General features: G+C 33.4%; 1 protein-coding gene across 3 annotated transcripts in view; it reads left to right on the top strand.

Moving 5' to 3' along the window:
* The window catches only part of SSBP2 (single stranded DNA binding protein 2), a 287990-nt gene that overhangs the window by 88452 nt on the left and 185929 nt on the right, over positions 1 to 13609 (top strand). For all 3 annotated transcript variants that reach the window (XM_024755704.1, XM_024755702.1, XM_024755703.1), the window contains exon 4: positions 2779 to 2863. In XM_024755704.1, the coding sequence (XP_024611472.1) occupies positions 2779 to 2863 (85 nt within the window). The remainder of the gene's footprint in view (positions 1 to 2778; positions 2864 to 13609) is intronic.

Below are 13609 nucleotides of genomic sequence, written 5' to 3'. Positions count from 1 at the left end.
TCAATGTCTTATAGTTTTCAATGTATCACTCTTTCACCTCCATGGCTAAATATATTCCTAGGTATTTTTTTCTTTTGGATGTATTTGTAAATGGGATTGTTTCTTAATTTCTATAATAGTTCATTTTTAGTGTAGATTCACAAAAACAAACATCACAAATTACAACAGACTTTTGTATATTGATTTTTTTATCCTGCAACTTTTCATTTATTAGTTCTAACAGTTTTTTGTGGAATCTTTAAAAATTAGAGTCTTCTTTCTTTTTTCTTATAATAATTAGAGTCTTCTTTCTTTTTTCTTAGTCTATTAGCTAATGGTTTGTCAAGTTCGTTGATCTTTTCAAAGAACCAACTTTTGGTTTAATAATTTTCTTTTTTTTAATTCTTTATTTCATTTATCTCTGGTTGAATCTTTATTATCTCCTTCTGCTAGCTTCTTTCCTTCTGATTTCTTCTTTGACCCATTGGGGGTGTGTTGTTTAATTTCCACAAATTTGTGAATTTTTCTGTTTTCCTTCTGTTATTGATTTCTAACTTTATCCCATTGTGGTCAGAGAACATACTTTGTATGATATCTATCTTTTTAAGTCTGTTGAGACTTAATTTGTGCCCTAACATGTGATCTATCCTGGAAAATGTCCCATGTGAACTTTAGAAGAACATGTATGCTTTTTGTTGGTTAGAGTGTTCGGTATATGTCTATTAGATGTAGTTGGTTTATTGTGCCATTTAAGCCCTTTATTTCCTTGCTTGTGTTCTGTCTGCTTGTTCTGTCCATTATTGAGAGTGGAGTATTGATGTCTCTATTATTGTAGAACCGTATATTTCTCCCTTGGATAAATGAGTTTAAAAGGATATACTTCTTTACCTTTATTCAAGGAAAAAAATGTATAGGTAACGTAGGATTGTTAGAAATACGATATATAAAGTTATCTGCTTTAGTAATTTGGTTTATTATCCTTAATCTGGCTCTTGCAAATTTTTGACCTTCTATTAAATCCATAAAGAGAAACATTGTCATAATATTGCATATAATATTCTGTGATTAAACTAAATACAGTTTAAAGACAACCATTATAAAATTTTGGTTTTAAGAGCTTTTAAGTTCCTTAAGAACATGAAAATGAGAATAATTGTAATATACTGTAATTCATAACACACCTGATCCAGGTGGAAAACTTTAAGCTGTATCCTTGTCTATGTATAATTCTTATACTTTTTATCCCAAAAGGGATAGAGGGAGGTCAGGTACAACTTCTAACTGCTTTCACTCTCCTAAAGGAATTGAAGTTTATTTAAAGTAATTTGGTCTTTATTGTTTGCTTTGTATTTCTTGCTTATTGTAGAAATTTAAAAGGAAATAAACACCAGTACTTAATCTTTCATATTTTTCACCTCTAAGGGTAATCTTATTTTACTGAATTAATTGTGTTATAAGGCATACAGAATGTTTTATCCTAACTGAGGAGAGAGACCCAGGTTAAATGAGACTTCAAGGGTCAAAACAAAGAGACCAGTTTGATTTACCAAATTTTATTGTACCATTGTTAACTGTGCCCTCAGCCCAATGACCTGCCTTAACAATATGTGTGCATTTTAAGCTTTTGTGCAAGCTAATTATAGTGTTGATGATATTATTAATAATATGCTTACTATAAGACCCTGTGTTTATTTTGTATAATTTAATTTTCTCAGCAACCCCATTGTATAGAGGAGGAAATTCCTCTCTGTTTAAACTAATTGAGCTAGTAGTGGGAGGGAGTCTCAGGAGGGAGGGGATTATGGGGATATATGTATACATATAGCTGATTCACTTTGTTGTACAGCAGAAACTAACACAACATTGTGAAGCAATTATACTCCAATAAAGATTAAAAAAAAAAGGGCTAGTAAACGGCAGGGCCAGCTTTTGTCTCAAATATGTCCTATTCCAAAACTTGTGCTGTTAACCACTCAACTTAGCCTACTTTCCAATTCTATAGAGTGGGAAATGTATAATAAAAAATACTTGTTGATCAGTAAAATTACCTTTGTTTATTGCCAGTACTTTCAGCCATTTGCTTTGCTGATTTTTAATCCCTTGCTCACGTTTGTTGTTAATTTTATAAATGGGAGGATGACTGGGGCCATATGTTTTGTAAGCAGTCTAATTATTTTTTCTCAACCAGTTCCGTCTTGCTTTTTCCCATTGTTCTTGAGTAGGAAGAAAAAAAGAAAGTTAGTGTGAATTTTTTAATTTTCAAAATTACTAACCTGTCTTTGTAATTACAAGGGAAAACCAGAGGATATTTTAAGAAAATATATTTATTTGACAGGTGTGACTTAACGGTCAGGGTAGGGTATCGGTCTGGGGATTGGACAACAAAATTATCTTGAAAAAATTAATTCCACTTTTATAAATAAAGTTACTTTAATTCCTTAATGCTTAAATTGGTATTTTTAAAACCTTTTCATTCTTCATGGGGAAGTTGTGAAAAGTATTATAATTATTTCAATCATGTGTTTAAGTCATATAAATAGACAGTTAAGAATGACAGTCTAAATTTTTTTAAATTAAATTTTCATTTTGGAAAAATCTTAGCATTTCTGAACAATGGCTGGGTTATACCCTATTATTACCTGACGAGCCTTGTCTGTATTTAAATCTTTCAAATAAATACTTGTCCTGAAGAAGAAAACACATTTTGTGTAAAGAACATTTGTCTTCTAATTTTTGGAATTGTGATCTCTCATTTGACATTATATGATTTTCTTAATGTTACCATAATTACTTTTTTAGTGTATTTTGGGATCTCTACTGTGCAGCTCCAGAAAGACGGGAAACATGTGAACATTCAAGTGAAGCAAAAGCCTTCCATGATTACGTAAGTTACTATATAATTTTACTAAGTTATATTGTCAGTTTTCTTCTTAACCACTGTTCTTGAAAAATGCATTGGACCATCCATTTTTTTCCTTTGGTACTTAAGAAATTATTCTTTTTGTCTTGGGAAGTAGGCTCATCACTTTAAAAGTGAAATACAAATGGGTTTGTGAGTCTTGTTGAAGAAACTTAGGATAAGAGAGTAGTCCTAACTCCAGGATGTTAAAGGTGTTTCTTATCTTTAAGTGTGCCTGATTTGTGAAGTTGCAGATTTATAAAAATTAAGTAGTAATTATTCCACAAAATTCATTATAAGAATTCTATAAGTGAAAAATTCCTCTTCTGCATATAGCATTTTAAAAATATATAGAAATATTACATTATTCTCTTTTGCAACTTTTAGTTACACATCATAAGGCTAAATATCCCCTTCACTGAATTCAGTTCCATTAATAAATTTATTGTAAATTAAAGGAAATACAAGATAAGAGAGCAAAAGAGTCTGGGCAAAAATGAAAATGTGAATTTTTTTTTTTTAATTCTTAAGGAAGAGCAGTGGCCTATCCTTGGCTAGGTGATGTATATTGAGTGTTTTTTTAGAAGAACTGTAAATGTGATTTTAGAGAGTTGATGGCATCAGGAAATAGAATTGTAAAAAAAAAAAACAAAAAGTGGCGGGGGAGTAGGTTTTCTTTAGGGAAAAATAACATTTAAGAATGAGGAGATTGTGTTTTGAAGGGGCTGGGAAAACACTGTGCAGAACTGACCATAAAAGACATGCAGATTGAGTTTGGGATGGAGGAAAACCAGTTTCCTTAGTGTGGAGGAAGTGGAATTGGGCCTGGAGCCTGAGGAAATATCGATTTTAAGTACCTTAAACTTTACCAGAAGGATACATGTTTAGTTGGTAGAAGGGAGGCATCATTCTGTGTAAACAGCCTTTAAAACCAGAACCGGGGCTCAAAAGGGAAAAAGAACTTGTTCTTCCAAAGGAAATACCTCAGCCTTAGTCTGAAGGGTGGAACTAGCCAGAAGAATTATAACCCCAAACACAGCACAAGGAAGAGTATGCAGACTTAAGAGAAGTGAAAATCTTGGGCATCTTGTAATACTGTGTAATACTTTAAACGTATACTAAACTGTGTAATACTTTAAACGTATACCAAACTGATTAAAATGAGACGGCTTGTGATTACTTCATCTGATATTGATTGTACTTATAAAGCTTGTTTTGTGCTAAACACTAGCTCTTGGGGACAAGGTGAGTGAAAGAGATGCTGCTGCATATAAAGAAGAAGTACAGAAAAGGCAGATAAGGCAGGGCCCAGGACACGGCATTTATTTGAACAATCTCCTTCTCCTTTTTCACCTTTGGGTAATGGCTGTAAAGTAAAGCAGAGATCCAACCACGAAGAGTGTAAGGATTCTGGCTGGAGTGAGATACTCATCTCATCCATCTCTTACATCAAGAAAGACGTGCCTAGGTTTGGCCTGCCAGTAATGGGAAAAGTTTTTAAAATAACCACTGATTTTGACAACTAGATGACATTAGATAGTATCAGTGTTCTGCTGTAAAGGACGTATAATGTTTGTGGATCTACATCTTAAGAAATTAATTACATAAGTACTTTTTCAAAATTCCATTGTATAGAAAGATGTAGCCTTCTGTTCACCATGGAGATCTTATAGGGAACACGGAACTAATTTAGTATCTCCTTCTTAGAAGCATAGATAAATCATCATTGTTGTTGTCATAGCCATCATCATCATCGTAATCGTAATCATTTTGCATCCATAAGGTGCTTTCAGTATTTCAGAGAGTACTCACTTTAGAAACCCACTTAAATATTTCAAGGTTTTTGAAAATGAGCATTGACCAGAGGTAGGAGTGAAATTAGATTTTATAGGAAGAATAACCCCTTACCGTGTAATTTGGTCCTAAGAAAATGTAGTTTAGAAAAAAGTCAGTATTGGGATTTTACAATTTGTTATGAATTAGTACATGTTTTATCAGATATTTCATAATTTTATCTTAAACATTAGTTTTAAGAAATTTGATTTCTTAGGTGGCATTTTTATTATACCTTTAAGTCAATTTATTTTTAATGGTAATACATCTCTAAATTTTTTCAAATGGAGGTTGCTGAAAAGATAGAGTTCGACCTACAGAATCTTATATTGCAATTGGATTTTTAGAAATGCATTTGTTTTCTGTAGCAAACTTTTATGATAATTTTCATGGGTAGGATTTCCTGAATTCTTAATAGTAGACAATTTCTGAAGATGATCAACATAATTCATGTTTAATGTGTAAATATGGAAGTTTGAAAGACTCAGGGAAGAAAACAGGAACAAACAATAAGAGTCTGGTAAAATTTTGTCACGTAATGTTGCTGTATTAGAGTCCACTGGGGACCATTTCTAAGATAGTGATTAGTATGTATACCTACCGAATTTCAAGGTAGTTCTCAAGGAACCATTCTGAAAAATATTTTCTTTACTAGCTGCATCTTCAGAGTAAAAAAATACTTGCATGTATAAATTCTGATATGTTTAAAAAGTAGTCTCATTATTTTCTAGTCTTCACTTATCTATGAGATTGAATGGATAATGAAAGATAAACTACTTTTTTTCTTTTATTTTTTAAAATTTATTTTATTGAAGTATAGTTGATGTACAATGTGTTAATTTCTGCTATAGAGCAAAGTGATTCAGTTATACATTTTATATATATATATATTTAAATATCTTTATTGAAGTATAATTGCTTTACAATGGTTTGTTAGTTTCTGCTTTATAACAAAGTGAATCAGCTATACATATACATATATCCCCATATCTCCTCCCTCTTACATCTCCCTCCCACCCTCCCTATCCCCCCTCTAGGTGGTCACAAAGCACCGAGCTGTCCTCAAGTCTATTCTCTACGTCTGTGTCTTTATTTCTGTCCTGCCCGTAGGTTCTTCAGAACCATTTTTTAAAAAAAGAGATAGTGGAGGCATAATGAGGTAAATTAAGAATAATCCTTTTAATTAAAAAATAGGCTAAAGTGTTAAAAGTGATTATCTTTTGATACTGGGATTATGCATGATTTTTATTTTTATCTATATAGTTCTGTATTTTCCAAATATCTGTAGTTAACTTTATATACAGGAAAGTTACTTTAAAGCAGATTAAATTTCACCTTACAGTGAGTTCTAATCTTTCTTCTAAAATTAGAAAATAGGGCTTCTCTTGTGGCGCAGTGGTTGAGAGTCCGCCTGCCGACGCAGGGGACACAGGTTCATGCCCCGGTCCGGGAGGATCCCACATGCCGCGGAGCGGCTGGGCCCGTGAGCCATGGCCACTGAGCCTGCGCATCCGGAGCCTGTGCTCCGCAACAGGATAGTCCACAACAGTTAGAGGCCTGCGTACTGCAAAAAAAATAATAAATAAAATTAGATAATAAAATAAAATTAGAAAATAAAAATTTTAGTAAAATAAAATTTAAATTTTAGGTGGTCATATGTTTTCATGTAACCATGTTATATTCATAAGCATATTTAGCACTGCTCAGGAAAGACCTTTTTGGTAAATGCACATACTAAAAGAGAGATATACAAACTGAATAGATGTAATTTTGAGCCATTCTATAATTTCTAATAACTTTTTTGGTAATAATTATCCCAGAAACATTTTTGGCTTTTGGTTTTTAATTTTTTTTGGTTTGTTTTCTAATCATTGCCTTTTTAGAATATGGATTTTTGTCACCATATTATTTTATTTGCCAAATAATTGTTAATTGTTAAGTGTTAATTAATATCTTTTTCCTCAAAAAATCACCCTGTTCATATTTATTGTGAGAAAAAGAAAAAGAGGGGAAACATTTAAGATGATTTTGACCTTTGCATTTACATTTTAAAATATATTAACTATTTAGCATCCATATGGAGTACCAAATGTAAAATAATTATACCTTTAGAAATCAGCAATTAATAGTATGTAGGGATGCACTTTTGGATGACAAAGCTATAAAAAATCACAAGAAAATGATTACTGTACATGTCAGGATAATAGTTCCTTCTGAGAGACAGGAAGAGGTTATGATTGGGATGGGGCTCATGGCGTGGCTTCTGAGATGGCTGGCAAAGTTCTCTTTTTCCTGACCACAGTGGTGGTTACTTTACAATAACGATATGTTTGCTTTATAAAATTTCATAATGCCACAAATTTATTTTGTATGGCTTTCTGTATTTTTTTATTTTAAAATAACAAGATTTTAAAACAGTTACAATAACTAACTTTAGAAAAAGAATATGCACAGTCAGTTCTAATGTGTTTCCAGACATTGTTATGGTTCATCCTTAAGAACTGATGGCAGAAAATCTAGGGATGGTCTCCAAACAAATCTGTGTTTGTTTCTTCTCTGCTATGACAGACTCTATGAAGTATGTCTACCTGTTGATTTTTAGAGGAGAGGAGAGAATAAGATCAGGAATGACGGAGGAAAATTTAGTAATTAAGAATTTATTTTATAAGAGGAGAGAGATTTTACTATAAGATGATTATTTTGCCATATGGCTGGGGGATACCTAGCTTGGCCCTGTTATTTTTATCCTGAATGAAAACCAGGTTCATCTAAATTATAAAATTATTATTATATATTACAATATTATCATTAAAAAGTAAACCGTCATTTCAAGTGATTAGAAATAATACCTGCTAGCTTGTAAAGTTTGTTGGACTAGCTTTCCTTTTCTCCCTATTACTGTTGTTTTTATTTTACTCTGAAATCACAGGTAATGCTTTTATGTGGAGCTAGTTAATGTTTACTGGGTTTTTTTCCTGTTACAGCTTAACATGAGTTGTTTTATTTAATAATTTATTTCTGATTTCATTTATTTCCAAAATATTTAGCAAAAATAGCAACATATACCACTAAACTTTTAATGAAAAACTTATACAGTGATTATAATTTTAGTTCTCTGGTATGAAGAGAAGATTCCTTAATTGTCCTAAAGCAAAGATAGAGTCAAAAGATATTATTGGTTTAGCAGTGTGACGGTAATGGAATAACATTATTACAATGAGCTCTTGAGAGCAGGAAAGATCAGACTTGTTCTTCCCCAGAGTCTGTCAAGTAATAGATGTTAAACAAATGTTAACAGAATGAAGTAGTCTGTTAGTTGGGAAGCTGGAAATGTTTCACATCATTCAGATGTTCAGGTAGAGTGATAGGCTTGAGTCATAATTGTTGATAACATGTGGCTGGTTTTTGTATTCTTGCCTAAGACAGTGTTTGTAACATTTGGGAAGGATTATGTTACAGGTTTATAGTGATGGTATGCTTTTTAAAAAATGATATAAACAGACATATATTATGTAAATAAAATAATTTGAGAAGAATGTTTTTATATGTTGTGAAGATTTTTTTTTTACAGATAATTACATATTATTTAGGAAAATATCAATACTTGTGTAGAAACTACTGCAGAGTTAGGTGCGTTCTTTGCCATTATCCTGTAACATCCTCTGTGTATATCCTGAATATCCCTATATATTAGATTTTTGTAATAGAATGTTTTCTCTAATAATTTGTGAGCTTCTTCAAGGAATAGACTTTGTCTTATTTATCTTTTTCATGCTCTTTACCTGGCAGGGTGCCTGACATGAGATGTTCAAATTACGTTTGGTGTTTACATAAATGAATGATTAAATAAAATATTACCTAATAAGTGTTTATCATTTCTTATTTTAGTATAACTGAATATGTAGTTGCAGGAAGGTAATTTAATACTACTTTTATTCACTTTGTATTTTAAAACAAATTTAGATAAAACAGCAACTTGTAAAGACATAAGTGGATCAAAGCAGGTAGCAGAGGCTTTCTATCTTGGGAGGCATGGCTCTAGGGAATGTAGTGGTGAACAAAACAGATATAGTCCCTATGCTTATGGGCTTATCTAGCAAAAGAGATCTTTCCTCAAGAAGTCTGAAATATCAAATAGTAAAGTACATGTAGAGATAGCATTATATTGCTAGACCAGTCAAAATTTATAGATATGTAAGAATATGGAACGAAATAGGTAAGAATATGGAGAGTAAGTACACATAACTTTTGATATATATTTAATTTTTGGCATATAGAGACATAATTAGTAAATGCTCAAATGAATGAATAGTTTCACATTGGGCCATAATTTTTCTAAACAGTCTATGTAAACTAGAGTTCTTAATAGGCTAGGAACAAATAAAGTTATATTTAAAATTCATTAAGATGATAAAAACTATCCTAGGTATATATTAACATTTGTCAGTAAGTACTGTATAGGCTGTTGTTCAGCTCAACAGGTAGGGACATACAGTCGGCTCTCCGTATCTGCAGGGTCCACATCTGCGGTTATAGAGAGCTAACTGCACTATGGTATTTTATGTGAGGGACTTGAGCATCTGCGGATTTTGCTATCTGCGGGGATCCTGGAACCACTCCCCTGTGGATACCTAGGGACCACTGTAATGAGATTCATTTTTTGCCTTCTTCTTATCTGCCATATTATTTCTACCCTTGTTTTCATTTCCTGTAGGATCCAATTTAATTTCTTTTGCTGTATATAAACAGTGTAAACCACCTTATATTCCTTATAGTGTAAGGTAAGTTGTTTATTTTGTTTTGTTTTTGTGCAAGCTGTGTTGATTTGAAGAAGTACATTCGCCACTTTACCTGTGAGACGTGTGTCTTATCAACTTGTCCGTCAGCCTAGGATGGCTTCTGGGTGGCATCTAAGCACTGCTAATAACTATTAGCTATTTTCCCCATTTCTTTTGATTCTGAGATTTCTTGGTAGGGAATATGTTATTTCAGTCATTCGACGCGAAACATGAATAAAGGGAGACAATCAAGGAAACTATAAAGCATTGTGAAAGAATTCTCCTTTACTTAAATATCTCTTACAATAATTTACTGCATTATATAGACATTATGAAATTCATAAAGAAATAAATGAAGAAGCTAATATGGAAAAGAGATAAAGAAACAAAACAGGTCTGACCTTATTTATATTTCAAAGTATGTATTTTCATGGAACTTCATCTTAAGCCCCTTTCCTCCCACTGATGTATTCATTTTTATTAAAGTCTAATTTCTGGTGAATGTGGAAAGATAAAGATGGAAAGGCCTTAATTTACTATTTTTGATACAGATGTTGCACTGCCTGTGATTATGTTGTCAATAGCATCATAACATAAACAACAGAGATATACTTTCAAAAATAACATGCATTTCTAACTTTCTATTAGAGATATGAAATTCATGAATTTATTTTGGAGATGTTTCAAAACTGGCTGATGTTGGAACAATGTAGACTATGTTTAAGGAATGGTAAGAAGAGCTGTTTGTCCAGAGTAGAAAAATCAAACACGGGATCAATGCTTAGCTAACAGATGGTAGCATTTTAAAGCTGTAAGGAAACTGTGAAATCATCCTTTTCAGTGGTTTCATGCTGAGTTCCCTGGAATCTTGAGGTGCAGTGGAAGGCCCATATGGTGCCTAGGAGTGAGAGGGAGAGAATCCTACCAGAAGGCCCTTGGCCTCTTTCTGTTTTTAACCAGAGCAGCTCAGTTTTTACTTTTTCCCAGTTCCTTCTATTTTCTCTTTCTTACTAAATGGAAACTTGATTGAACTAGTTACCTATACCATAAATGAATCCTCTTTTAAGCTCCCTTGTTATCGCCAAGTGGTCATCAAAACCAGTCAATTCCATTGCCTAAGCATTTCTTACACATGTCTTCTCCTCTCTGATCACAGTGCAGGTACCTTAGTTCACATCTTCATCATGTTCCAACAGCATTACAACAGCTATTTCTGCATCTGTCTCCCTTCTACCCCTGCAGGGTTCAAGAACTCTCTCCCAAGGGCTCTTGGTAAAACGCTTGAATAAGCAACCTTCTTCTTTTTTTTAAAATCTCTTTTATATATTCACAGTGTCAGAATCCAAAACAATCCAAAAACTTTAAAAAAGTTTGAAAACTGCTTATTTGGGCTGACCTAGTTATTCTACTAGATAAGGAACTCGGTACTCAGAGACACAAAGGATATGACATGCCATTGTTTAAAAACTGAGTGAGGTTTAACCTGGAAAACTCAGGCTTTCCAAAAATTTTCATGGAGTACTTTTCCAACTATACTGGATGAAAGCTTTGTTCTGTCTGCACTCGAGAGTCAGTTTTTCAAGCATATTCAAAAAATAGTAAATTCTGTTTTAGGACAGTTAATCTGAGGGCATTGTGTAAGAGGAGCTGAAGAAGGGAAAACGGCTAAAGATAAGAGACTGTGAGGAGGCTATCCTAATAGTCTTATGTGAGCTGAGAAGCCCTTGAATTAGCATGGTGGCAAATGAAATGGAAAATTAAGAATGAAAATGAAGAATTAAAAAGATGAGATTGTCTAGTTGTAAGCACTGAGGAAGAGAGAAATTTTTAAAATAATTTGTAGTTAACATGACTAATGAACTGAGACTTGTGATACTTTTAGCAGAAATCTGGAATTTGGAAGGAAGAAAGACAGTTCAGCTATAAAAGTGAGTTAAATTAATGAGGGAATAGGGGCAAAATAAGAACAGAGGCCTGGGGATAGAAATTTGGAAAGAAATACATTTAGGAGTGATAGAAAGGAAGGGACTAGCATTAAGATGGGGAAAAATATGATACAATGAGAGGTAAATACTTACCACACTAGCTAGTCTGGCTTAGATGGCATGAGTGGTGTGTTCCATATCCCAGTAAATTTACCAAATCTGTTTACTATATCTGGATGTGTCCAATGTGAACTCTGTATCCTAGGGCAACTAATAAAATGTGTTTGGTGATAAGGTACTATCTTGAGTTCCTAAGATATTCAAAAGCTATTTATGGTTTTTGAAGCAAGACTTTGAGACTCCAGCTATGTCAATGCCTGAATGATTTTTATAGGCCACAATTTCATTTTAGAAAGCAGTCATGAATTGGATTGGGGGGAGAGTAGATTCAAATTTGGAGGAAAGCTAAGTGGACTTAAATGATCCATGGCTCCTTCCGGAAGTTTTTGAAACAGATTAATAGGTAGGGAAATCTCAATATATTCGCCTTCCTTCTTTGTTGAAACTTTGTTTTAGCAAGCATGTATTGACTTGCCTGTTAAATAAAGAGCGGTGTAAAAATTCACATACCTAAAGGAGGTGAGCATACGTGAAGACTATAAAAATCCATCATGTTCAACTTGGTAGTCTAATGCCTTGTACTTAATTGGTACTCAATATTTGATGAAAGAATGTACATTCTTCAGGCATGCTGTTTCTAAACTACGTGCCCCCACTTCCATGGGAACATTATATGTGATCCAGTCAATATTTCTTCTTGCTTTCCTTTGATAATTACCTTATCCTGTTTATCACCTTATCTTATCCCTCTTCCTGATCATCATCCTTTCTTTGTTAGCCTTTAGAGAGATATGAAAAGAGAAAATGGAGAAAAATATTTCAGAGCTGAAGTTATAATTTTTTATTATGGTATGGACAAAAGCCCAAATACAGAAAGGAAATGGAATGTTTTTAGCTATCACAAAGTGACTTTTGTATTGCTTACAATAGTATATCTTAATTTAATGTGTATTAGAAATTATGAGCATAATTTCTATATGCACTTTCATCAACACGTAACCACATAACCAGACTAACTTCATTTTTGCTCTAACCTGGAGTATCCTCGTGAAAGAACATTGGGAGCTTTCTGTAAGTTAAATCTAGAGACCTGTTCCGTCACAGGCCACCTACCTGCATACCCTTCTATCTTTTCCAAACCATGACTACCTTTGACTTTTTCTTCCCATTTTCCTTTGTCAGTTTTTTTTTCTCCCACAGTGCCTAGTCCTTTCTTTATGTCTAGAGTTTTCATTTCATTCGCTACAGAGACATACAGGAAGTAACTAAACAAACACTGGGAGTTTGCAGAGACTTAGGAATCTCCACAAGTTTTTGTTTGAAATATAAATGGAACTTCCCTGGTTTTACCTCCATGTCCACATTCCTGATTATTTATTTTATTATTTTATTTTATTTTATTTTTTTCCAAGGGGTTGTTGGGAGAGTGAAGTGGGTAGGGGTGTTTTAAGTTTCTTATTTGGGAATTATTCTCCTCTCTTGACTGGATGAGAGCTCACGCTTCTTCAAGTTCAAACCAAGAAAGGATTGAGCTGGCACCACTGCCCAGTTCTTTAGAACTCGTGGTATCCTTGGAAGCCACTCACTTTCCAGGTGGTATCTCTGAGAGGGCAAAATAAATAAGGAGGGCACTTTCCTAGCTGACACTCAAAGGTTCTCCTCCTGGCTCTTCCACTACCTTTTAATGCTTAGTTTTCCATCACCTGTCCACTTGCTGGGACTTTCAGGCTAATTCTACCTTTGAGAGTAACTAAGCTTTTGTGTTCTTAATGAATGTTTAGGCTTAGTTTCTTCAGCGCTAATGAGGTTTAACATCAGGTGTTACTGTGAGGGAAGCTTTCTGCCTTTTATTACTAGCTCCCTTCAGTTACCTTTAGCCGGCTCCTATATTTTCTTATGTCAAAGTTGTGCATCCAGTTGGAGCATCTACGGAGTTCCTCTGTCTTATCTGAGAGATGTTCATTTCTAGAACAAAAATGATTGGTGCCCTTGCTCAGGGACCTACTTGCTCAGATCAGTTTTACAGATACTATCTGAATAAACTCTCAGTCTCCTTTTCCAAATTTAAATTCTAT

This window comes from Neophocaena asiaeorientalis, unplaced genomic scaffold (assembly GCF_003031525.2).
Source record: "Neophocaena asiaeorientalis asiaeorientalis breed wild unplaced genomic scaffold, Neophocaena_asiaeorientalis_V1.1 scaffold37, whole genome shotgun sequence".
Taxonomy (NCBI): domain Eukaryota; kingdom Metazoa; phylum Chordata; class Mammalia; order Artiodactyla; family Phocoenidae; genus Neophocaena; species Neophocaena asiaeorientalis.
The sequence above is the reverse complement of the archived record's forward strand: the minus strand, read 5'-3'. Positions and strand labels throughout refer to the sequence as shown.